This window comes from Pan troglodytes, chromosome 7 (genome assembly GCF_028858775.2).
Source record: "Pan troglodytes isolate AG18354 chromosome 7, NHGRI_mPanTro3-v2.0_pri, whole genome shotgun sequence".
Taxonomy (NCBI): domain Eukaryota; kingdom Metazoa; phylum Chordata; class Mammalia; order Primates; family Hominidae; genus Pan; species Pan troglodytes.
Window position 1 is genome coordinate 119,569,376 of NC_072405.2, and position 27,060 is coordinate 119,596,435.

A 27,060-nucleotide genomic window follows, 5' to 3' on the forward strand; every position below is an offset into this window, starting at 1 on the left:
TGCCTCAGTTTCCTCAACTGTAAGATGTGGATAATAATAGTATCTGGTATATCAGGATAATATCAGGATATTATCCTATGAGAAAGGATCCACAGGATCCATTGTTCTGTGGATTAAACAGTTAGTACGTGTAAAGTGTTTAGAATTGTTCCTGATATGTAATAATCTCTATGCAATAAAAGTTACCTGACATTATGATTTATTCTTATCATACAGTTCTACTGCTCTCAAAGAAGGACTATGTGCAAAAAAAACTAGCCAGTGTTTGTCTTCCATAAAGTGATACCCCAAGGCATATGCCAGTAATATCTCTTTATATTTGCATAATGCCTTCCACTTTTCAAAGCATTTTCACACACCTTGCTTTAACGTCTAAAAAACCTTATCATTATTCTTATTTTCTATGAAACTGAAGCCAAGGATATATGGAGACTGCTGTACCCTTTTTGTCAGCTACATATTACCATGTAATAGTTACCTGTACACTCATATTAGCACCTAAAAAGTATAACATATAAGTTACCTGAACTTATATGTAGAAGTATAAGTACTTGAACATGTTAAAAGTAATGGTAAAACCGTTTTTATTTTTGCACCAACCTATACATTAGTGTCCTACACAGAGTAGGTTTTCAATAAACACGTTAAAATGAACTCATTTGGTAAGTCTGTCTTAAATGTCTAGTTCCCTTTTGACCAACTACCCTACCTCCCTAACAACACGTATTAGAGCTACATTACATGTGCCACAAGATATCTATGGAAAAGTAAAATAGATTATGAATATGGATGGTATACAAAAATTAACACTTTCAGATCTACCATAATGTCATCTGACTTCTTGAGTCAGAAAATTGGTAGAATAAATGTTATTGGCAAACTTTATGGTACAGCAAATGCTATCAACAAATGCCCTATTCGTTAACACAAAAAGGATTAAGGAAAAACTTTCATGCACATACACACAGAACTCTACATCAAAATCTATTTGATCATTAAAATTTATTTGATCAGAGAGATCAGAGCATAGCCACTCATAAAAATGCATGTCCTATCACTTTAGTTGGCTTATACACATTGGGCCTAGATAGTAATCCTTAGTAGAACATGGGGCTAGCAAGAAAAAGCAACTAATATCTAAGAGTAAGAGGCCAGATTGCATCTCCTCTGATCCAACAAGCAACAATCAGAATTTTACACTATCTGTTTTAGGAGTCACCTGAAGGAAAATATTTATTACCAGGAAATGTCTAACTCCTTTCTGAACATTTTGAGATAAACACTGCATTGCCAATACAGAACTCATACCTACACTTGGATTATATAACAGGAGGAAGACCCTATTCCAAAGCCAACTTCCAACAGTAATAATGAACTTTACACAGCTATTATCCATTCAACAAATATACTGATCAAGCCTTCTGCTGGGTGCTAGAACCCATGGCCTCGTCCAGTGGGTGGCAAACTACAGTCCACAGGCCAATTCCTGCCCATTTTATGTTTTTTTTTTTTTTTTGAGACGGACTCTTGCTCTGTGGCCAAGGCTGGAGTGCAGTGGTGCGATCTTGGCTCACTGCAAGCTCTGCTCACTGCAAGCTCTGCCTCCCAGGTTCACGCCATTCTCCTGCCTCAGCCTCCTGAGTAGCTGGGACTACAGGGACCTGCCACCACGCCTGGCTAATTTTTTGTATTTTTAGTACAGACAGGGTTTCATCGTGTCAGCCAGGATGGTCTCGATCTCCTAACCTCATGATCCGCCCGCCTCTGCCTCCCAAAGTGCTGGGATTACAGGCGTGAGCCACCACGCTCGGCCCATTTTATGTTTTTGTAAATAAAGGTTAATTGGAACACAGCCACACTCACTTGCTTATAAACTGTCTATGGCTGATTTCACACTACAACAGCAAAAGCGAGCAACAAGAGACTATCTGGCCCACAAAGCCTAAATTAGCTGGCCTTGTGCAGAAAAGCGTATCAACCTCTAGACTAGAAGAAATTCACAGCACATGTAGATTTGAGAGCCAATGGTGTGAATATTCCTAGGGGAACAGAGGTAAGATGTCAAGGCAAGCTTGCTAGATGACAAAATGGTTACCTGGGACTTAAGTAAAGATTGCAAAGCAGACTGACACTGAATTAAAAGTATGCTCCAGGTAGTTAATCAATGAGAAAAGGACCAGAAGAAATAGGATACAGCGCATGTCTCAGGAACTGCAAGAGTTTAGTATGGCTAGAATGTAGTATACAAAGTGCTGTAAGACAAGGTTGGAGAAAACTCGGCATATAAACGTATATGCAAAGATGAAAAGTTTATTTTAAGAATATATATCATTTCATCAGGGAGCCTGCCCCAATATTCACGTAGGTTCTTTTCTATTTTCCCTAAGCGTCGGCCAGCTTGAGAAATTAAGGGACAGAGTACAAAAGAGAGAAATTTTAAAGCCGGGCGTCCGGGGGAGACATCACATGTCGGTAGGTTCTGTGATGCCCCACTAGCCGCAAAAACCAGCAAGTTTTTATTAGGGATTTTCAAAAGGGGAGGGAGTGTGCGAATAGGTGTGGGTCACAGACATCAAGTAGTTTACAAGGTAATAGAATATCACAAGGCAAGTAGAGGCAGGGCGAGATCACAAAACCACAGGACTGGGGCGAAATTAAAATTGCTAATGAAGTTTCAGGCACCATTGTCATTGATAACATCTTATCAGGAGACAGGGTTTTGAGATCAACTGGTCTGATCAAAATTTATTAGGCAGGAATTTCCTCTTCCTAATAAGCCTGGGAGCACTATGGGAGACTGGAATCTATTTCACCTCTGCAGTCTCGACCATAAGAGACGACCACGCCCAGGGGGGCCAGTTCAGAGACCCACCCCCAGGGGCACATTCTCTTTCTCAGGGATGTTCCATGCTGAGAAAAAGAATTCAGCAATATTTCTCCCATTTGCTTTTGAAAGAAGAGAAATATGGCTCTGTTCCGCCCAGCTCACCTGCGGTCAGAGTTTAAGGTTATCTCTCTTACTCCCTGAACAATTGCTGTTATCCTGTTCTTTTTTCAAGGTGCCCACATTTCATATTGCTCAAACACACATGCTGTACAATTTGTGCAGTTAATGCAATTATTACAGGGTCCTGAGGCGATAGACATCCTCCTCAGCTGACAGGATTAAGAGATTAAAGTAAAGACAAGCATAGGAAATCACAAGGGTACTGATTGGGGAAGTGATAAGTGTCCATGAAATCTTTACAATTTATGTTTAAGAGATTGCAGTAAAGACAGGCATAAGAAATTACAAAAGTATTAATTTGGGGAGCTAATATATGTCCATGAAATCTTCACAATCTACGTTCTTCTGCCATGGCTTCAGCTGGTCCCTCCATTTGGGGTCCCTGACTTCCCGCAACATCATTTTGTGTTTATACTTGCAAAAAACAACAACAAATAACCTACCACATCTGGAAAGACACACAAAACCAATAAAGACATTGCAGGGGAAATAATGGATACTGGAGATAGGATAGATAAAAGATGGGATCAAAGAGGCTTCATTAAATACCTTTTATAACTTTTTTGTTTTTTAAATTACATGAACACATTGCCTATTTTTAAATTACATATTAAAAACATGGATTTTGCCATGAAGGAAATATTAAAAGAATTTTAGCAAGTGATAATATTAAACACGCAAATTAGACAGACTACTCTGTAGATGCAATGCGCAGGAGGGCTAGAAGGAACAGAGTACTTAGGAAGCTATTAACAGATTATTGGCTGTTTGAAGCAAATATATTAACAATGTATTGTGGAGTTTCCAGCATATGAAGGTGAAAAACATATGATAAAATTAGCTCAAACAATGAGAGGGTAAGTGAAAGGAATTATATTGTTGTAAAGTTTTCACATTGTTTTTAAAGTAAAATAATATTAATTAGAGGCAGACTGTGGTAAGTCAAGGAAAACACTATAACCTCTGTATCAATCATTTAAAAAATAATAATACAAACAGGTTTAAATAAAAAGCCAAAAGAGGAAATTAAATCGAGTTCTAAGGACATTTTTTTAAAAAGAAAAACTGTGATTAATTCCTCCCGCAAAAAAGTAGGAACAAAGACACCAAGGAACAAAGAACAAACAGGGCATAATGAGAAGAGCAAGATGGTAATATTAGCCCAAGAATATTGGGAACTAGATTAAATTAAGTATAAATGTAAGCCCTCCAATTAAGAGAAAGATTGTCATATGGAAAAAACAAGAGCCAACTATATGCTCTTTATGACACATACTTTAAAAACAAGAACACTGATAAATAGAAAAAGCATATAAGAAGAAAAATACTAATTTACAAAAATCCAGAAATAACTGTATTAATACCAAAGAAGATTTCAAGACAAAAAATATTCACAGAACCTAGAGATAAACAGAGACATTTTATAATGCTAAAAGAATCAATTCAGTATAAATAAAACAATTCTAAATGTTTGTACCAATTAACATAGTTAAAAATACATAAAGTAAAAACTAAAACAAAAGCAAATTCACCATTATAGTTGGGGACAACACCTCACATAGGAAAAGCAGACATGAACAGTTACATCAGTATTAATAATATATAAAATCCATGAGAGTCGCTGCCCAATGGTGAGAGTGGAGGTGAGTAAGTGTAAATAACAGGATCAAAGAGAAAAATTAAAACTGAAATAAGAAATGGAGTATTACGTAGATAGGATTCCATATACTACAGGTATGTGCACCTCACTTCTCTGGATATTAGATTCAAAAGGGAAACTTAATTATCAAATTTGCTTGATATTACATACATATATTAATTATTACATACATGTTTCTCTTACCAGCATTACTGTTAAATTCATAATTCTTCCAAGGGTATCAATATAGTAGACACTGTCTTGATACCATGAATCACAGTGCAGGTAATTATACATTCCAAAAGCATGCATGTGTTCCAGTGTATATTGATCATCTCGAAGTTTTACCTCTGCCACAGCTGAAATACAAGAAAAGCAAACATAAACATCAAGAGTTTTGCCTCAGATAGTTTCTATCTGTAGAATGCCTACAAGGCAAAAAAAAAAAAAAAATCACAGAATGCCAATCACAAAGGCCTTCAGGACAATTCAGTATATCATTCTTTCAAAGATAATTTCTGGGTACTGTGTACAGAGGATAAACAGTAAGTAAAACTGATATGGTCCCACGTCCTTACAAGACTTAGAATACAGTGGCCACAGGAGATAGGGCTTTTTATGTCATGACCCTCTTTTAGGCACCTCTAATAATTATGAATAAAAATAACAGAAATTCTAAAATTGAAGAATCTACCATTTCCAGGAAAATGTTAAGCCCAATTTATGAAGTGTTTATATACTTTAAAAATGTTTTAATATACTATTATCTCATTCATTTTAATACACATTAAGAAATTAACTTTTAAAATCTCATTATACAGTTATATAAATAAATGTATACACAAATAATGACTTCTCCAATGTTATACTACATCTTTTCCAAGGGTACAGAGCAAAACAGTATCACAGCTGGACTAGAAACAAGATCTCCTACTTACAGAACAGAGATTTCTTCACTTAAGCATTAGCTGCTTCCCTAGGTTTAAATCTAGCAAATGTGATCTCTTCCTCCCACTCCTCCTGCCCTTTCATGAAGATGGAAACTTTCATGGCTCAGAACTGCTCATGATCTGGAATTAATTTCTGCCCCAGCAGGAAACATACAAATGGATTATGCTGAGCCAATATCCTACCCTAATATAAAACTCACTTTACTGTATTCTGATGGCAACTCTTTTCTTCCTCCCCCAAATGCTCACCTGTTCCCACTTCCAATACCTGCTTTGAGTCCTGTCTGACTTATATTCATTTATACAGAAACTAATATAAATTTAAAAATAAATAAATAAAATTTCAATAGGCATCGATGACACAGTGATGAGCCAAGAATGGAATCTTGCCAATTAGCACTTATGATACAGTGAGGAAATGGGCATTAGTCAAATAATCATATAAATCTTAAATAATTTTTATGAAATAAATTTTATATAATTAAATTGTGATAAAGAATAATCACTGGGTACCATGAGAACACATAATGTAAGAGTTCTATTTGGGGAGATTAACAAAAGCTTTCCAAGGTTTGAGCCACGACATAAAAGATAAGAAAGAATTAACTTAAGAAAAAGTATTTTAACAAGAAGGTGAAAGACTTCTACAAGAAAACTACAAAACATTAATGAAAGAAATTGAAGAGGACACAAATAGACATCTCATGCTCATGGATCAGAAAAATTAGTATTGTTAAAATGACTATACTACTCGAAGCAATCTATACATTCAATGCAATCCCTATCAAAATACCAGTAACATTCTTCACAGGAAGGAAAAAAGCAATCCTAAAATTTGTATGGAACCACAAAAGACCCTGAATAGCCAAGGTAATACTGAACAAAAAGAACAAATCTGGAGGCATCATACTACCTGACTTCAAAATGTACTACAAAGCAATAATAACCAAAACAGCATAGTGCTGGTATAAAAACAAACTTATGGGCCACTGGAACAGAATAGAGAATTCAGAAATAAATCCATGTACATATAGCCAATTGATTTTTGACAAAGGTGCAAAGAACATACACTGGGAAAAGGATACCTTCTTCAATAAATGGTGTGAAAATTGGATATCCATAGCAGAAAAATAAAATTAGACTCCTATCTCTCATCATATGCAAAAATCAACTCAAAAACTATAAAAATACCAAAAAGGAAACAGAGAAGAAATGCTTCAGGATATAGGTCTATGCAAAGATTTTATGGTTAAGACCTCAAAAGCATAGGCAAGAAAAACAAAAAGACAAATGGGATTATATTTAACTAAACAACAACAACAACAAAAATACCTTCTGCAGAGCAAAAGAAACAAACAACCTAGTGAAGAGACAACCTATAGAATGGGAGAAAATATTTGCAAACTGTTCAATCATAAGGAATGAAAATTTTTTTTGCTGTTGAAGCAAAAAAAAAAAAAAGTCCCATTATAAAGAGGGCAAAGATCTTAATAGACATTTCTCAAAAGAATATATAAATAAATAGCCAACAGTTACATGAAAAAATGCTCAACATCACTAATTATTGAGGAAATGCAAATCGAAATCACAATGAGATATCATCTTCCTGTAGTTAGAATGGCTATTTTCAAAAAAATACAAAAAAAAATAACAAATGCTGGCAAGGATGTGGAGAAAAGGGAACACATAATCTGTCAGTGGGAATGTAAATTAGTACAGCCATTATGGAAAATAGTAAAGAGGTTTCTCAAAAAACTAAAACTATAACTACTATACCACAATATGCACTCCCACAAATGAATATTTATCAAAACAAAAGAAAGTCAGTATATCAAAAGGAATACCGTCACTTCCATGATTATTTCAGCACTATTTACAAAAGCCAAGACATGGGGGAAACCTAAGTGGCCATCAAAGGATGAACAGATAAAGAAAATGTAGTATACACACACACTGAAATACTATTCAGCCATAAAAATGGAACTGGAGGTCATTAAGTGAAATAAACCAGGCACAAGGCCAGGCGCCAAGGCTCAGGCCTGTAATCCCAGCACTTTGGGAGGCCAAGGCAGGCGGATCACGAGGTCAGGAGATTGAGACCATCCTGGCCAACATGATGAAACCCCGTCTCTACTAAAAATTCAAAAAACAAATTAGCTGGGTGTGACAGTGCGTGCCTGTAATTCCAACTACTGGGGAGGCTGAGGCATGAGAATCGCTTGAACCCAGGAGGCAGAGGTTGCCCAGGAGCCGAGATCGCTCCACTGCACTTCAGCCTGGGACAGAGTGAGACTTCATCTCAAAAATAAATAAATAAAATAAACCAGGTACAGAAAGACATCATACACGCAGCTAAAAAAGTGGATTTCATGGAGGGAGAGAGTAGAAAGATAGTTATCAGAGGCTGGGAAAGATGGGGGTGGGGGATGAAGGGAGGTTGCTTAATGGGTACAAATATACAATTAAAAGGATTAAGTTCTCATGTTTGATAGCACAGTTGGGTGACTACAGTTAACAACAATGTATTGTGTATTTCAAAACAGCGAGTACCAAAATAGCTAGAAGATTTCAAATGTTCCCAACACAAAGAAATGGTAAATACTGAAGTTGACGAACACCGTAAATACTGATTTGATCATTACACACTGTATGCATGCATCAAAATATAACATAAAATCCCAGTTTATCAATTTAACATATTTTTAAAATAAAAAATACACCTATATACATGCATACCCACTCCTCTACTTTTCCAGACAGAAGGAAAATCTGTAAAAAGTAGGAAGAAAAATTTGTGTTCAAAGAACACAAAGAAGGCCACACTGTTCAAAGAAGGCCACACTGGCCGAAATGCAGAGCAACAAGGGGACTTGTACAGGAAAGGTTGCAATAAATGAAAACTCAGCAAAACTGGATTATGAATGGACTGTATTTATTTTTGTTGACAAATTCAATTTAAAAGAATTCATTAACAGTTTTTAAGCAGGAGAGTAAAGTTCAGATTTGAGTTTATAAAAGAGTACTTATAACTACAATATGGAAAACAAATTGGAATAAAGCAGGGTAAATCCAGGAAGATCCACTAGAAAGCTATTGCAATCATCTGGTTGAGAGATAATGGAAACATCTCACAGGTAAAAATCCAATTATGATAGATTTGATAGAGGTTGAGGAAACATATAACACCACTTATTTTATAAGCAACAGTTAGAAATATGTATTCTTGGTTTTCTAGCACCACTGTGTGGATGAAACTCGATACTGCAGGAAAACTGCATGGTAACATAAGGGCCTGAAGCAGTAATATTAGACAACGATATAACAAATACATTTTCTTCATATCTGTGCAAAGACCTCTGGGCAATCCTGAACAAACTGGAGGCTTCTTAGACATCAGTCTTATTACAACACTTCATGATTGTTTCATTCCAACAAAATAATTTATATAAGTTATTAAGACACAGATGTGAGTCTAGGCCATATTACATGCTATTTTGTAAAATCTCTATTAACGCATAGAAAAAGGACACCTCTCTGGCCCCAAATGAGAAAGGAAAAGTTATCACATGATGATGACCATGTCAATTATCTTGATTATAAAAGTGGGAGGCAGAGCAACTGAAAGTAGAAAAGCAGTGTCCAGAATGTGACAGTTCTTAGCTACTGGCAGAGCTCTTTTGCAGAGTTCTCCCAAAAAAAGAAGTAGGGGGCAGCGAGGCTTCAATCTCTGCATAGATCTTTGTAAGGGTTGAAGAAGAGGAACTTTTTACAGAGAAGCCAGTGTAGTAAATATTTTATTATTTAATGATACCTTGCATTGAAAATAAAAGAGCTTTGCTGAAAAATCTGATAAGGATTAGTCTTCTAAAAAGAACTTAGGGCCTCAAAAGAAGAGTCTCCCTTAACATTTGCCCAAATACTTACCGAACCTCAAAACCTAGTTTTTCACACATGAAAACCACAAAAGCCTCATGGGACCTCAAAGGGCTATAGTTTTTCATTCATAAATTATTTATTGAATATCTACTATACGTACCAGACATTGTGGTTGGCATTGGGCACAAACAGTGAATAAAACAGACCTGTCTCCTGCACTAATGGTGCTAACAATGATATTCATTACTGTTTCTTGGCTTCTCAAAATACACTATTACTTGAACCACATGATATTGCCAATATTTAACTCTTTGACACCAATTAAATATGATGCAGTCTAATATTTACATAAGCAAAGTATAATAATCTTTAAAAAGGGGGAAGAGAGAGGCCAAGAACGTTAACTTACAAAGGTCACTTCATGGACCACTTATCTTCTAGAATCAACCCAGTAAGTCTTCTTTTCACCTAGTTACTGAGCTTGCTATTTATCTATGAAGGTGTAAAAAAGTAAAAGTACAAGTCCACAAATTCTAAAGCGAGACTTAAAGAACACGGGAGGACCAGAGTTAAGAGCACTGCTCCCATAAAATTATTTTATGCAATACTTCTCTGACCTCAACACATTCATGTGGGTATTTTCCCCATCTTTTCCTCCATAAGGGTAGAGATGAGTTTTATAGTCAACTCTACATAAATACAATGGTTACGTGGCTTTTCCCTCCCTTTACTCTAACTGTAGTGTAAATCTTCACCAGCTTTTCTTCCCTCTGCTCTGAAGAAAGAAAAAGGCCAGAGTGACCACAAAGATCATTAGGAAAAGCATGAGCTTTAGGGTCAGCTTTGCCACTGATGAATAACTTGGTTAAGTTAGCTCATCTTATTGCCCATTTCCTCATCTATAATAAAGGTTAGTAATACTAATTGTACCAAAACATTGACAAGCTTCAGTCGAAATATGCAATGTATTTACTCTCAATGCATGGCACATAAGATTAAGCATTGATTTCCCTGTTCCTTTTCTCTCATTCAAGGCTAATTCCCACACAGGTGTTTATGATTCAATTTTCTCCTGCCAGAAGTTATCTCCTCTCCACTGGTGTTTCTCCTCCACTTACATATGCTGAAACTTCCCCACTCGCAAAATAAACAAATAAAAAAGGCTTCCTTTTCTCTGCCTGGCCGCTAAAGCAGAGCTCTCCCCTACCTTGTTCTTCTCAAACTTCTTTAAAAAGCTGTTTATACATCCATTTTCTCACTATACTCATTAGCCCTTTTCAATTGTTTCTAGCTCTATTATTCTACAGAAAATATTTTTTCACTTAAAAATATACATTGAATAACTTTTGTTTGCAGCCAACATGGAAGAATAGGAACCAGATTTATCTTTCCACCAGAAACATCCAATAAGATGAAATAAACCAGAGAAAGTTAAATGAAACAACAGTTTTCAAGACATCAGACATAAAACAACAAAGGACACTTATGAGATTAGCCCCACCACCAATCTAGTTTACTGCCTTGAGGAGTTTCCAGACCACAGCACAAAGAAGGGAAAGTGAGGTATAGTCAACTCTACATAAATACAACGGTTACATGGCTTTTCCCTCCCTTTAACTGTAGTGTAAATCTTCACCAGCTTTTCTTCCCCTTCTCTGAAGAAAGAAAAAGGCCAGAGTACTTGTATGCAGAGTTGACTTCAACCTCCTTGAGTTGAAGAAACTAGGCTGCTACTCTGTCATTAGACAGAGTAGCAGAGAAAAGAGAGATGCAGAGAGAAGCCCAGAGATCTGAGAGTCTGCCTCAAGTACTCAAGAGTACTAATGGCATGTGTTTGAGGAGATTACCCCAGGCTACAGAAAGAACCATCTGAAAGGGTTGAAGAGAAATCCTGGGCACTCACATAAGGCTAGGAACCATAACTGCTCCCAATAAGCAGAATGGAGAAAACCCTTAATTTGTGGGATACTGGGTAGTGTACACAGGAAAGTCTTGCCTCGGTAGTGGGAAATAACCCTAGACTGAGCACTGCTCCTGATCGGACTAACAAATCATAAAAGCAAGAACCAATGGAATTAATCTGTTTCCAAGTAACTCAACTATATCCCAGAAAAAAAACTCAAGAACATTATAAAAATACAAAAATAACCTGCACCTAAGAAGGTAAAATTCACAATGTCTGGCATCCAATCAAAGATTACCAGATATGCAGAGAGGAAAGAAAACAAAATCCATAATGAAGAGAATTACCAATCAATAGAAGCCAATATAAAACTGACATGGAAGCTACAATTCACAGAACAAGATGTAAAAACAATTATTGCTACATGTACTCCATGTATGTTCAACATAAGTAAGTAGAAGCAAGAAAGATGCAAAAGATTTAAATCAAACTTCTAGATGTGAATATTACAATGTCCAAGATGAAAAATACACCAGATGGGATTAACAAGAGATTAATATTACAAAAAAAAAAAAGTAAACGGAACTAAAGGCATGAAAATGGAAACTATTGGCAATAAAACAGAAAAAAGTATGAAGAAAAAATGAAACGGGCATTCATGAGCTGAGGCCAACTTCTGTGATCTAAAAATGTGTAACTGGAGTCTTCAAAGGAGAAAAGGAGGGGAAAAAGTTGGAAGAAATAATAGCCAAAATATTGCCATTGATCTTGATAAAACTATATGTCCACAGTTTATAGCCCAACAAACCCCAAACATAAGAATCATAAAGAAAACCACAGCTGGCCACAATATTATCAAACTGCTCAAAACCAATGTAAAAGAGAAAAATCTTAAAACAGAAGAAAAAAGGCATGTTATGTATAGAGCAACAAAGATAGGATAATGTGAGATTTCTCATCAGAAACAATATAAGCAAGACTGAGGCTATAACTTTAAAGCATTGAAAGAAAAAACTGTCAACCTAGAATGCAGAAGGAGCAGAGAGATGGTTACAGAAGGGTACAAGGAAACTTTGGGAATGATAGCTAAGTTTAGTATCTTGATTGTGGTGATGATTTCACCGGTGTATACATATATCACAACTTCTTAAGTTGTACATTTTAAATTTGTAGTTTATTGTCAATTATGTCTTCATAAAGCTGTTTAATTTGTGAGACAAATTTATGTCCTACTTACCAGGCATGCTCCAACCCTGGAGATAAAGCATTGAAAACGATGGACATGGGACCCTTCAATACAAAATCAATAATCTTAGCAAAGAAAACATACTGGATGCTACGAAGTATGATAAAGTCTATGAAGTACTGGTTACTATGGCAACGTATAATACAGATTCTATAGTGTAGATTCTGACTAGTCAAGAAAGGAATCCCTGAGGAAGTAACATGTAAGCCAACATGAAAGAATGAAGTATGAATTAGCTAGGTGAAATATAGCTGGGAAACATATAAAAACATATAAAAAGACTTGTACTAAATGAAGATTCTAGGAAAAGGATATTTATAAATGCCTAGGAAGGGAATTGCCGGATCAAAAGACAATTACAATTTGATTAAAAATAAGTTTTTTGTTTCGTTCTTTGGAATAGAAAAAGACAAAGTGACATTTACTGCTTATGTAGCAAAGGAAATCTTGGTACAACTTAATAACATTATTTAAGACAAGAGAATAAGCCTCATTGCATCAAGTTCTTGACACCAGAGACCACATCATCTTTACATCTTAAATGCAGTGTTTCAGGTAGCCAAGGTGCCCATCAAAGGTTTGTGGAACTAAAGTGAACTCCTTCAGTTAGAATAAAAGAAATCAAATTACCAGAAGCGCCTCAATTATGCTTCACTATCTCTAGAAATGATAGTTTTTAAACAAAATAATCTTTTTCGTCATCCTCAAGTAATTCCTAATGAAAAACTCATCATGTGAACTATTGCAAAAGCCTCCTATTTGCTGTGTGCAGTCATCTCATCTTCCAAACTCAACCTCCACAGAGTCTGAGGTAAGCTTTTCAACTCCCGTATCTGTTCACGTCCCTTGTACTTAAAATGTGGTACACATACGCCATGGAATACTATGCAGCCATAAAAAGGAACACAATCATATCCTTCAAAGGGACACGGAAGGAGCTGGAAGCCACTGTCCTCAACAAACCAACAAAAGAACAGAACACAAAACACCACATGTTCTCACTTGTAAGTGGGAGCTGAATAATGAGATCACATGGACACAGGGAGGGGAACAACACACACTGTGGTCTGTCAGAGAATGGGGTAGGGGGAGGGAGAGCATTAGGAAAAATTGCTAATGCATGCTGGGCTTAATACCTAGGTGATGGGTTGACGGGTGCAGCAAACCACCATGGCACACGTTTACATATGTACCAAACCTGCACATCCTGCACATGTACCCCGGAACTTCAAAGAAAAAAAAAAATCAGTCGGAGCAGTGGCTCAGGCCTGTAATCCCAGCACTTTGGGAGGCCGAGGCAGGTGGATCGCGAGGTCAGGAGTTCAAGACCAGCTTGGCCAAGATAGTAAAACTCCGTCTCTAATACAAAAATTAGCTGGGCTTGGTGGCGGGCACTTGTAATCCCAGCTACTCCAGAGGCTGGGGCAGAGAACTGCTTGAACCCGGGAGGCGGAAGTTGCAGTGAGCTGAGATCGCGCCACTGCACTCCAGCCTCAACGACAGAGACTCCGTCTCAAAAAACAAAACAAAAACAAAAAGAAACAAACAAAAATTAGCTGGGCATGGTGGCGGGCGCCTGTAATCCCAACTACTCGGGAGGCTGAGGCAGGAGAATCGCCTGAACCCGGAAGGCAGAGGTTGCAATGAGACGAGATCACACCACTACAGTCCAGCCTCCGCAATAGAGCAAGACTCAGACTCAAAAAAAAAAAAAAAAAAACCTTCAAATGGCACCTGATATCCTGCAGCTGTACATCCCAAACACAGAATCTAAGATTAACGCTGATGAAATGAGTATGGAACAAGGACAACTTTGTGAATTTTTTCTAAAGTTAAAGTATTCAATGGATTGTTTATTGTGAGATTTTGCTTCCTGCTTTTTTGGTGTTAAAATATCCTTTTGTTTATGAAAAGATAGATGAGTAAATGATAGTTTTTAAGAAACATCTCCACCTAGTAAACAGAAAAGTTGGCAGAACTACAGCAGCTGAGTTTTATTTTATATTGTAATGGCTCAATACAAAAATGTCAGGGAAACACTGAATGACCGGAAATCCAAAAGGCAAACAAGGCCCTCACTGATTTATTTCCTCTCACTTTCCCAGACGTTTTGCTCCAGCAATATAAGAGTGCACGGATGTCCAGCATACAACCTACTAATTATTTCCCTTTCCTCATGCTTTCCCATGAATGGAATGACCTCAACAATTTCTTCTCTTCTTCATATACTCATTTTATTGAATACATCCTATGTGCCAAGCACTGGATATAGGGTAGTGAGCAAAAGAAAAACATCACTGTTTTCAAGGAACTCATAGTCTAGTGGAGGAAACAGACAACAAATCAAGATAGAATTTAAAAGGCCGATAAGTACGTCTTATAGAGAATGCAATGACGAAGCCCAAAAGTGAAGGCAGGAAGGCTAGTCAGGAGGCTACTAGAGTTCAGGTAAGAGATAACTCTGATTTGGATTAGGGTGGAGGCCTAGAGATATCAAAATGTGGAGCTGACCGGACTTGCTACCAAGCAGACAGTGGCTAAAAGAAACAAACCCCAAATGACTCCGGCACAAGTGTCTCTTGGAACTAACCTGGGCTAGTCTAGTCGGCTAAAGGATAAGAGACCACACGGAGAAAAGTCAAGAGGAGACCATGTGAAAGAATCTTAAACAAGCCTATAGTCTGAGACCCTAACCCCACCCTCCAAACATATGAGGAAGTCCAGCCAAATGAGCAGAGCTTCCCAGCAGATCCATTACTGAACAAGGATGCATCAATGAGCCCAACTAGGACTAGAAGAACCACTCAGCTGACCCGTAGACTTGTGGGCAATAATAACTGCTTCTTGTTTTGAGACACTGAATTTTGGCTTCACTTTCTAATGCACTAACTAAACATGGTGATACCATCTACTGACATGGGGTGACTGGAAGAAACACGGTGGCAAAGAGGAAAAGGAAGAAAATAAAAAGAAAAATCAAGCTTATCCTCTCTCATCCTAGTCAACTCTTAACCTACCCTTCAAAGCTCAACTTAGATATTAACTCCTCCAAGACGCCTTCCCAGATCCCCAGATCCCCAGACTAGTTTAGGAAAGATATTCAAGTACTACCATTGTATTTTGTACATATCCCTATCACTGCCTTCCCATATTGTTTTACAATTATCTGTTTACAATTTTCTTCCTAACTAGTTAATAGTCCTGTTATGGAAGGTGTCTTGTTCATTTTGATATTATCAGGACGTAACACAAAACAGGTACTCGGTAAATATTTCTGAATTTAATAAATCAATTAGCACAAACTTATTTTATACTTTAATGTCTGTTATTATAATTAACTGTAGATCACTATTTCTCAAAGTGTGATCTCTGAAAACATGCATCAGAATCAGGGGTGTGTATTTTAAAATGCAGATCTCTGGGCTCTATCATAACGAAAATGCCGTTAAGTTGTAAAAACAAGAGTAAGGATATTCTACCAGCTACAGATAAAGCAAGGAGTAGCAGTGTGGGAGTAAATCCACTTTTCCTCACTATCTTCTAGAGATGTTCTCTACCAGAGTTCTTAATGTGCCAGGAACTGAGTAATTAAAAATGCTATGACTGGAATGTAGTTTCTCTTCTAAGAAACGGCTCTCGGTCAGAGGAAACAGGAACTGGGGGTCCTCCAAGGAGGTGTGGTTTCTCAACGCACACGTTCACAAGCGATGCTCCAGGAGGAAGGAATGTTCTCAGCGTCCCCCGAAACAGAAGCCAGGCTGTGGACACACAGCAGCCAGGGCCCCAGGCACTACCCGCACGCCAGCCCTCAGACCTCAGACCTCAGACCTCAGAGGCTGGGCTGCTGACGGAGGGGGCCCAGGGTCCCGTTACCGAAGAGCGCGCGAAGGCGGCTCCCACCGGGTTCTGGGATGGGCATCATTCCCCAGAAGCAGCGGCCTCCGTGAGTCCACGCAAGCCGCCACGGTGGCTTCGCTTGCCAGTGAGAAAGAAAGAAATTGCGGGAAGGGTCAGGCCGGAGGCAGCCGAAAGGGGAAAGGAACGGAGTACGAAGGGCGCCGCCGCTTCCCACCTGCGTCAAGCTCCAGCTGGTAACAAGGCAGCGGCTCAAGAGAGAGCTTGTAACCCTCGAAGCGGGGATCCAACAGAGGTCTCTTCACCCGTAGGGAGCAATTAGCCGCCACCTCCATCGCTTTCCAGGGCCGCAGCGTGAGAATTAATAAAGCCCTTGTTGAAAGGTCCGCGCTTCACGCCTCGCACAGAGACTGGGAAGCGGCGTGGTTCCCATCCCAGAAAACACTGCGGTGCGAACTGCCTTCTGGGAAATGTAGTGTTCGTGAAAAAGTTGAGACTGTTGCATGCTGGGCTATGTAGTTCTCCTGGTACTTAACGCGCGCGCGACGTCAAGGTCTGAACTCTGTTACCCAGAGGCCCTAGCAACCAGGAGGTGGCCCGCGCTGGTTAAATTCTCACATTATAGGCAGGGTGGCGAGACCCCGCCCCGGAAATGCGTGTTCTAGCTTTCTGTGTGCTTAGGTGCCCGAGCTACTGAGGGTCTAAGTCCGGGCAGCCGAAGAGTGTGGTAGGTAACGGTCGTCAGCGCAAGGGTCATTTCGTCGCTGGGAAGGGACGGCCCTCGCCCGCGGTGATGGTGGTGAGCTATGCCCGTGGTCCTCAGGGCCGGGACCCGGGCCCAGCCCAGGCTCCTTTCGATGTACTGTCTTTCGTTAGCGTCCCCGACCCGCGCTCGCGGGCCTGTAGGGCTCTCCGACAGGGCGTGCTACCGGAGTTGGCCTGAAGCCAGTCCTCGCTTTGTTTTCTGGCTCCTCCTCTCCCGCCTCTCCCGCTGTCTCCGCCCTGTTCTATTTTCCCTAAGAATGTCTGAACTGGGAGGGATACCCTAGCGCCCTTGTTTTACCAGTGAGAAAACTGAGGCCTTTAAGAATTAAGTGACTTGTCCAAGGTCACTATCCGTATTTTAGGAGCCAAGACGAGATCAAGTTCAATATTCCAGGAGTGGTACTGACTAGACCTTGTAGTTATTTTAAAAATGTTAGCCTTCAATTACAAAAGCAAGCATTTCCTAGTTCTCACTCAACTTCTCCTTTTCCCTGTTCCTCTCAAAAAAGAAAAAAAAAAAATCAACTCTGGTAACTCATTGCCAGTCTGAATTTTCAATAGGCCAGATGGAAGACAACAAAAGTAATCTCAAGTTAGTGACAGATTAGGTGGGAAAACGTTAGTTTACGCCAAGTTTTATTTAATTTAAACTTTTAAGTGGCTTGAACGCTTTCAAAACCTAACTTTCCTCTTCTTTCAACATCATTTTGGTTTGGGTTGTCTGTTTTTACTGAATATTGAGGACTTTGTAAGTTAGGAATTAGTTTGAGATTTGTTTTCTCCTTATCCCACCAGCAGTGTGTGTGTAAACACACAGATCCACACACTTAGGTTTAGCAGTTGTAATTGTGGGTTCATCCTAGTGAAGAGTAAAGCAAAACACTTAGAGCCTTATCTAGTAATTTTATTTTTTTGATTAATTAATTATTATTATTATTTTTTTTGAGACAGAGTCTTGCCCTATCACCCAGGCTGGAGTGCAGCAGCGCAATGTCGGCTCACTGCAACCTCTGTCTCCTGGGTTCAAGCGATTCTCCTGCCTCAGCCTCCTGAGTAGCTGGGATTACAGACACCTGCCACCAAGCCCAGCTTATTTTTCTATTTTTAGTAGAGACGGGGTTTCACCATCTTGGTCAGGCTGGTCTTGAACTCCTCACCTCGTGATCCACCCGCCTGGGCCTCCCAAAGTGCTGGGATTACAGGTGTGACCCACTGTGCCCGGCCTGGTAATTTTATTTTTTTACTAATAGTGTTTAATCTTTTTTTGATGTTTAGTATGTATGACTTCTCCCAATTTTTGGATGCAGTCTGTGCAGAAGTGATCGGCAGTTATGTTCAGTTTTGGAACTCCTAGGGTCAAAGTACTTGAGTTCAAATTTTGCCTTTCCACTTTCTATCTCTGTGCCTCAGTTTCCTCATCAGTAAAATACAGATTATTTTATTAATATAAATATGTAACAATACGTTCTGGGAATTAAATGTGATGTTTAAAAAAAAAGCAAACCCACACTGCATTAGCCCAGTGCCAAGCACATAAGTGTTTAATAAAGAGTAATGATATTATTAACACACTTGAAATGTATCACCCCTTCAGTTAATAGAATGGTAAACATGTTAGGATGCCTGCCTAGAGGATTTAGAAGAAAATGCTTTGTAAATGTTCTATATCTGAAAGTACATGTTGATGTCCAGGTTAGCAAGATGAACAAAGATGCACAGATGAGAGCAGCGATTAACCAAAAGTTGATAGAAACTGGAGAAAGAGAACGGTAAGTAATAGATTGTGTTAATAAATTACATTTCACCGCCTTTAATAGTTAGCTTGTAAGAATCTAAACAAGAAATGAAACATGTCACTGGAAAGAATTACAATTGAGATTATAAAAGTTTCTATTCCGAACATCTGGAAAAAATAATTTAGGTTTGTTAAGTATTGCAGGACTTGGAGGGAAGTGGTGATGTAGAAAGATGAGCAAGATATGGCTCTTAAAGAGTAATTTGATGGAGAAGAAAAAGTACATACCTGAATTACAACTGGAGACATAATGTTACCTGGGTTTTAACAGGGAGACAATGTTGTGGAACCAGCTTCATTTACCAAGCTCTCAACCTTGGAGCAGCAAGTGCTGTTTCCACTCTCTAAAACATTCTTCCTTCTCTTCCTTTTTAGCTAATTCTAGCTCAACTATCAGGTCTAATTTATATATTGTCTCTTCAAGGAATGTTTTTAAGTCCCAAATACCTTGTTCCATCATAGCATTTAATCAACATTGTATTCTAACAATCTACTTGGCTAGTTTGTATCCTCCAGTATAATCTAAGTTCTTTAACACCAAAAACAACATCGTATACCCAGCATCTAATGCTTTGTTTGGTTCATAATTGGCCAAGTAAATATTTGCAGAATCAACAGGTTTAGAAGTACAAAGAAGGGGCTGAGGAATCAAGAAGGGCTCCCAGAGGCAGGGTTATAAAGTGAGTAAGACAAATATGTATAAGGAAGAGGGGGAATCTTTCAACTCAACCTGGGCATTCAGGTGATCATGTAAGATCTCACACGATAAGAAAAAGAGGTGCATCTGTTGCTGACTTTATTTTTGGATGATGGGAGTCATTTAAAGTTTTAAGAAAGGAAATGACTAGATCACATTTACACTTTAGGAATCTTACTCTGTTGGTGTGGAGCTTGGACTTGAAGGGGACAAGATAGATGGCAGAAAAATGAGGTAGAAGATTATATAGGGTTGAAAATGGAAAACTCCAAAAATTGGAAGGAGACCTTAGAATTTTAATAAAATGTAGAAACAGCAACCCTCAAAATGAGGAAGGAGGCATCTATAACTGCCTTGGGTAGCTTTAGAGGATAGTACTGCTGGTAAGGAGTACGGATTGTATGTTTTTTTGTTGTTGTTGTTTGTTTTTGATTCATGCAGCTTCAAGTTACTTAGTTTCTATCATATGCCATGCCCTGTTAAGGTGTTGGAGGTAACAGTAGTAGACAAAAATGGAGACTGTGTTTTCACAGAGCTTGCATTCTAATGGGAGGAGACAGATAAAACTGTGTAATAATGTCAGATGGTGATGAGCACTAGAGGAACAATAAAGCAGAAAATAAAGAGGTGTAATATTTTAGATAGAAAAAACAAAGAAGAAATCAGAAGGAGGCCGTGCATAGTGGCTCACGCCTGTAATCCCAGCACTTTGGGAGGCTGAGGCTGGCAGATCACAAGGTCAGGAGATTGAGACTATCCTGGCTAACATGGTGAAACCCCATCTCTACTGAAAATACAAAAATTAGCCATGCATGGTGATGGGCTGTAGTCCCAGCTACTCGGGAGGCTGAGGCAGGCGAATCGCTTGAACTCGGGAGGCGGAGGTTGCGGTGAGCTGAGATCGCGCCACTTCACTCCAGCCTGGGTGATAAGAGTGAAACTCCGTCTCAAAAAAAAAAAAAAATCAGAAGGATATGAGGGTGAGCAGGGACTCTTTAAGTTCCTGAGATAGGAGCTTGCCTTTCATTTTTGAGGAGCACAGGGATGCTAGGGAGACTGAGTAAATTGGGTGAGGGAGAGTGGAGATTAAGTCAGTGGCATAGCTGGGGAGAAGGCAGATCATGAAGGATCATGTAGGCTGTAATAAAGTCTTGGAGTTTTATTCTGAGTAAATTGGGAAGGCACTGGAGGTTTTTGAGCAGCAGGAGAAGAACTAAGTGTACAAGGGAAGAAGCAGGGAGACAACCTAGAATGCTATGGTAATATTCTAGAGAAGAGATGATGGCTTGAACTAGAGTAGTAATGGCGGAGATAGTGAGAAAGGTGAATTCTAGGTATATGTTTTAAATTGAACCCAATAGGATTTGCTCATAAATTGGATGTGTAGTGTTAACAAGGCAGCTGAGTGGAAGGATACTACAGAGATTCCTAGTCTGAGGAACCAGAAGAATGGAATTGCCATTCTCAGAAGAAGAACAAACAGGATGAATTGGTAGAGAATCAAAAGTTAGATTTTGGCCCTATTAAGATTGAAAGACCTAATTAAATATTAAGATGAGAATGTCACATAGTGGATGTCTAGGGATAGTGAAAGTGGTTTGCAGGGAAAGAGAATTTGTTTGGGATGTGACATTTTTAACCTGAGAAGTTAAATGATTTAGGTTGAGGATTGAAGATTTGTAAAAGTGGATATGGCAAAAGGATAAGAAAATATTTTATTGCACCTGTGATGCCATTAGTTGCATATACACTGCCACTTTTTTGCCATCGAGAGAAAGAAAACACTGGGGGCATGCCAATTACTGAATCGTTAAAATGTGGGGAGAACAACAGTCTTACAGTCAATGAAATACCATTGTCATTTTGTAGTTTAGAAGGGCCTGATAGGCTGGGATCAAAGAGGTGAGTAGCCTGTGAAGTTAGAGGTAATGGGGGAAATAGTAGAGCTAAAGGGTAAGAAGTTGAGGTTAAAGAATGGATTTTGGAATTTGAAGATTTCGAGGTGCAGCTGCTCCAGGTTCAGTTAATACTCTCTAGATGTTGTACAAGACCCATGATATTCCTGTTGGTAGAGGGCTGTAGAAAGTATGTAACGTGGCCAAAGAATAGAGCTTCTTGAAAAGTATTTTAGCCCCTCCACTTCATTTAATTTCACTCATTAAATGAGACCCAGATGAAATGAAAGGCCTAGAATTTAAGTACTTGCATGAGATCAAAGAACTATTTAGCAATTGAACCAAGATTAGGCCACAGTTAAAGTTTTGTAACTGGAAGGCAGGGAATTTTTAGTTGAACACTGAACCTTTGCTTCATACATTCCTGTCTAAGATGTTATACATTGTTCAATTTGAAAACACTTCTGTTTCAACAGCCTCAAAGAGTTGCTGAGAGCTAAATTAATTGAATGTGGCTGGAAGGATCAGTTGAAGGCACACTGTAAAGGTAATCAGTTTCATTTGGAAGATAAACTAATCCCATTTTTCTGATCAGGATTGGTTTGGGGGTTGCTTATTTTAAGGTATATTGAGTATTCAAGCATGATTTTAAACAAATATGGAATTTAATCTTGTAATGGTTTCCTCTTGGTGGCATATGTAGACCTAATTCCCAAATTTTTAGAAATTTTCTGTTTCTGTTAAGCGTGAGCACTTAAGATTTTCTCTGGCATCAGAATATGGAATCTCATGTCTTTCAGCAACTTTATTGTTTCTTATGTTTTAACTTAAATGGAACACTTTAGGGTTGGCAGACTTATAGAAATTATCTCTTTCCTGTCTTTAACAGTGAATATTTGAAAAATTCATCTATGAAAGCTCTTAGAATGCACTTAAAAAAAAAGTAGAAGGGAAGCTTATTAAATTGCTGGGTATTGTTGATGATACCATTTGATGGATTATACATGTCACTAAGGGGAGCCTCCTTTCTGTCTCAGCTTTTGATATAATGGAACTCTGGATATTTTTAATGAATCCCCATTGTAATGGTTTCTACAAATAAAAATAAACTATATGTTAACTGTAAGAAGGCAGTGTGACAAATTAGTAAAAGCATAGACTTTAAGGTCATACAGATTTTCATCACTGAAAGAATAGAGCTGGATTTCAACTCAGGGCTGGATGACTTATTTAATCTTTAAGCCTCAGTTGCTTCACCTGTGAAGTGGAAAAATGCCTAGCCCATTAGATCATCGTGAATATTAAATGTTGTAAAGCACCTAATAGAGATCTAGTAAATGTTAATTAAAACAGTTAGTTATAAGTTTTTGGCATTTTACAGATGTTAGATTTGAATATTACAGTCTAAATTTATTGTAAGTGTCACAATTATTTAGTTGCTGGTTATTTAGCTGAGACTTACGAACAGACTTTTATCTTTTAGATCTAAAGAATACTTGATGTGTTTGTAAGGTTGAACTAAATTTTCAGTGTCCTTTTTTTAAAAAAACCAGTCTACACTCTAAAAACATGATCTTAACCCTTCCTCTATGAAAATCTTTCTTACAGATAATGATTTTAAATGATATGATTTGTTTTTTGCTTTTGCATAAGAGGTAATTAAAGAAAAAGGACTAGAACACGTTACTGTTGATGACTTGGTGGCTGAAATCACTCCAAAAGGCAGAGGTAAGAAATACAGAGTTTGTTAAAGGAAACATGCTGCAGACATGATTTTTTTAAAATCTCTCGCTGGTTCAGATTTTCTTTCTGTTTTTAAGGAAAAGCACTACCTGTATTGCCTCTTGTAAAGAGTTAAAATTGCCTACCTGCCTCCTAGCATAGTCTGGGAGTAACAAATGAGATACTAGGTTTCAGTGTTCTTGTACTCTAGAACAGTGCACCAATGCAAGTTGATACAGTTGTTCAAGCAAATAATTTTTAAAATACGGGATTCTGCAGTGTCAAATACTACATGAAGCTAGGATTTATAAACTTTATCAGATATGGCATGACTCCACTTAAATATTTAATAATTCAAAGTCTTATTCCAACCCCTGAGTCATTGCCCCTTTATCTCATTAAAAATTAATGAAGGTCTGTCTTCTTAAATGTCTACTTAAGAATTTGGTAGCTCCATGACTTCATGTTCAGAGTAATTCATATTTAAGACTCACAATGCAACCACCTTCTTAATTTCAACCTTTAATGCCTTGTTTACAGAAGGCAAAGTTAAGATGGGAAATATTATATTAAAACTGATGATGTGTAGTAAATGTTGTCAGGAGCTACATCATTGTTATCTTAGATATAACTACATTATTTTCATTTACTTTGGTAAAGTTGGGGTTGTAACTGGAAGGTAAATTAGATGGCCCAAGTTGTTTTCTCACACAGAAATTGTGAAAAGAATTTAAGTGTAAAAAGTAAATAAGTTTGAAAATTATTACTACAGAACATGAATTTTTGAACTCCTCCCTGCTGGGAATAAGCTATAGAAGCCCATGGTCCTTGTCAGCCATCTCTTTAGGCCTGTTTACAATTGAAAAACATGACTTTTTCTTCAAGTATGTCTCGGGGAAAGGAAAAAAAATTATTATTCCCCTTATGAATTTATATTTTTAAATTTCTCTAAATTGATTTTGTTTTTGTTTTCTTCTGTGACTTACACTTAGTCTGTTAACATTATTTAGGAACCAGCTATACAAGTTAGAAACTATCCTTTGCTTCTCCTTCGATACTTAAAACCTTGGACATTTCAATGTCTTGTAGCTCCCCTGCTAGAGAATGAGCAAATAAAAGAGAAGTAAAAATAGATATTTTAATTTATGTTCTTAGTCTTCTTACTGTTGTTAAGAGAAGACATACTTTTTAACACAGTAAAATTGTCGTTTTTTAGTGTGCAGTTCTGTGAACTTTATACATATGTATAGGTTCGTGTAGCTACCACCGTCAGGTTACAGAACAAACAGTTCCCTCACCACCAAAACCTCCCTCATGGTATTCCTTTATAGTCCCATCTTATTTCAAGGCAACTCACTGATCCTGTTCTCAATCACCATAATTTTGATTAAAATTATTTTTAGTATACATATTGATTACATTTCCAGTGGACTTGAATTAATTATATAGTCTTGATTTGTAGGTTGGCTTAAACTAAACAGTTTATAAAGAAGAATATCTGGCTTATTTGATTTGTATAACTTTTTTATGGAAATACTGAACTGTATCTGAAGTTTTCCATTTCCCCAGAACACAAGTAAATACGTTAGAAGTTTTAGTTAACCCCCCCCTTTTTTTTTTTGCATTTATGGTTTAATATTCTGAATAGATAATAGTCAAATGGGTCAAAAGTATAACATATAACAGTTGTAATTTTTTGGATTTTTACTAGCTCGGAGTGTATATATGTGAATTATTTCAGTAAAATACAGATTACCTTCTAAAACATATACCAGTTTATACTCCACGTAATATGAGAGTGCTCCCTTAGTCTTGCCAACACGATGTTGCCAACAGTGTGTATGTATACATATATATTTTTACATATGTGTATACTTAAAATATATATTATGTATGTTTATATAGTTTATGTATGTATATAAATGTATATTTTTATATATGTATAAATATATATACCCTTTTTTTTTTTTGAGATAGGATCTTGCTCTGTCACCCAGGATGGAGTGCGGTGGCATGATCATGGCTCACTAGCCCGGATCTCCCAGGCTTAAGTGATCCTTCTCCCTCAGCTTCCCGAGTAGCTGAGACCACAGACACACACCACCATGCTCCACTAATTTTATTTTTTGTAGAGACAGGTTTCGCCATGTTGCCCAGGCTGGTCTTGAGCTCCCGGACTCAGGCAATCCTCCTGCCTCAACCTTCCAGACTGCTGGGATGACAGGCGTGAGCCATCGTACCCAGCCAACACAGTATATTATTGACCTTTGTATTTTTGCCTATGATTGGTAAAATATGCTATGTAAATGTGGTTTTAATTTCATTTGTCTTCTGAGATGGGGACCCTTTTATGTTCAAAAACTCTCCTTTTCTTCATCTCTTTTGTTCATGTTTCTATTAGCCTTTTGATCTTTTCCTTATCAGTGTGAAACAACTGTATAGTAGAAAGATCAGCCCTTTTCTGGAAGAACATTTCCTCAGTTTTTATCTTTTGGCCTTGCTTATGGTGATTTTTCATTCAGCATAAATTGTTACTACGTTTTAATCAAATTTATCCATCTGTTATAGCCTCTGTATTTAAAAATGGTCTTCTTTTACTCCTAAAGAATTTTCTCACGTTTTCTTCTCATCAACATGCAGTGCATTTAGGCATTGGATAGCTCATTTAAAATGATGAATTGCAAGAAGACACTTTTCTTTGTCAGATAACTTCACCTTTTTTTTAATTGAACATGAGGGTTATTTATGAAATTCTTATGTTGTTTACCCTGAGCAAAATGTCAGATCTTAAATTCTCACGTATTAATTGGTACCTTCTTACTCTTATTTTTTTATTTTTGTTTTGCAGCCCTGGTACCTGACAGTGTAAAGAAGGAGCTCCTACAAAGAATAAGAACATTCCTTGCTCAGCATGCCAGCCTTTAAGATTGAATTAGATTGTGTTGTTGTGGTTTTATTTCTGAAAGTAAAACTTGCCATAAATTAGAAAACAATTTCCCAAAATAAAATCCTTTTTTGTATGATGGTATACAGTTTTCAGTAATGATGTATACATTGTATTGATTTTTTTCCCTAAATGTGTTATTTTAATAAATATCTCATGAATGAGTTTGAAGTTTGCTTGGATTTTGAAATGAATGGGATTTTGTCTTTATTACTAATTCACCAAATTTGTTGAGCGCAAAAGCAATTAATGTAGTTTAAGTATGTAGTATGTACAGTTCTCTGTGTTAACAGCTGAGAAGTAAGCAACCTTTTCTGACTGCATATGGTGTATTCCTCTTTTGAGTCCCCATAATATTTTATAAATTGTAATGCCCCATCTTGTACTACAGTTGTCTTATTCGTATTGTTTATAAACTTTGAGGGTTAGGACTGGGTCTTACTCATCTTTATGTGCCTTCCTTATGCTTCAAAGAATTTACCATCTAATGGAAGAGAACATTTGCAAGTTGGCTCCATACCAAGCTCCTTCCACATACTCTACTCATCTGAACTTTGAATGCAGAATCTTTAAATTGCAACCCCACATACTAAGGCCAAGAAAGAACTTAATGGGAATTAATCTCCACCCATTAGCTTTACCCTGACATCAGGATTGCCAAATCCAATGGACTCTTGTCTATTCTTACGTGACTTCTGCTGGAAAATGCGAATGTTGACCATCCTGCCACTTGGAACTCTCTTCCCACTCCTCACATTGCTTTTGC

At 37.7% G+C, this 27,060-nt stretch overlaps 2 protein-coding genes across 3 annotated transcripts in view; one reads left to right on the top strand and one right to left on the bottom strand.

Annotated features, from left to right (window-relative positions):
- Positions 1-16,922, bottom strand: part of NUDCD1 (NudC domain containing 1) — a 91,656-nt gene extending 74,734 nt beyond the window's left edge. The window contains exons 1-2 of the mRNA XM_001136325.7: positions 16,694-16,922; positions 4,851-5,005 (exon numbers count right to left, since the gene is read on the bottom strand). Of these exons, the coding sequence (XP_001136325.4) occupies positions 4,851-5,005; positions 16,694-16,811 (273 nt within the window). The 5' untranslated portion in view covers positions 16,812-16,922. The remainder of the gene's footprint in view (positions 1-4,850; positions 5,006-16,693) is intronic.
- Positions 16,923-17,075: 153 nt separating this feature from the next.
- ENY2 (ENY2 transcription and export complex 2 subunit) lies at positions 17,076-26,465 on the top strand. 2 transcript variants are annotated; one of them, XM_001135431.6, is made up of 5 exons: positions 17,076-17,203; positions 18,934-19,010; positions 22,105-22,175; positions 23,282-23,356; positions 26,199-26,465. In XM_001135431.6, exons 2-5 carry the CDS (start codon positions 18,943-18,945, stop codon positions 26,273-26,275), a joined length of 291 nt encoding a protein of 96 aa, XP_001135431.2. In that variant the 5' UTR covers positions 17,076-17,203; positions 18,934-18,942; the 3' UTR covers positions 26,276-26,465. The 2 variants fall into 2 exon arrangements, with proteins under 2 accessions (XP_001135431.2, XP_003311939.1); XM_003311891.4 differs by having other exon boundaries at positions 17,138-17,275.
- The last annotated feature ends 595 nt before the right edge of the window (positions 26,466-27,060 follow it).

Bases quoted from the DNA above. Each gene is read 5' to 3' on its own strand.
- ENY2 (XM_003311891.4), top strand. The intron at 19,011-22,104 runs GTAAGTAATAGA...CTGTTTCAACAG, and splicing joins GAAACTGGAGAAAGAGAACG to CCTCAAAGAGTTGCTGAGAG. The intron at 23,357-26,198 runs GTAAGAAATACA...TTTGTTTTGCAG, and splicing joins AATCACTCCAAAAGGCAGAG to CCCTGGTACCTGACAGTGTA.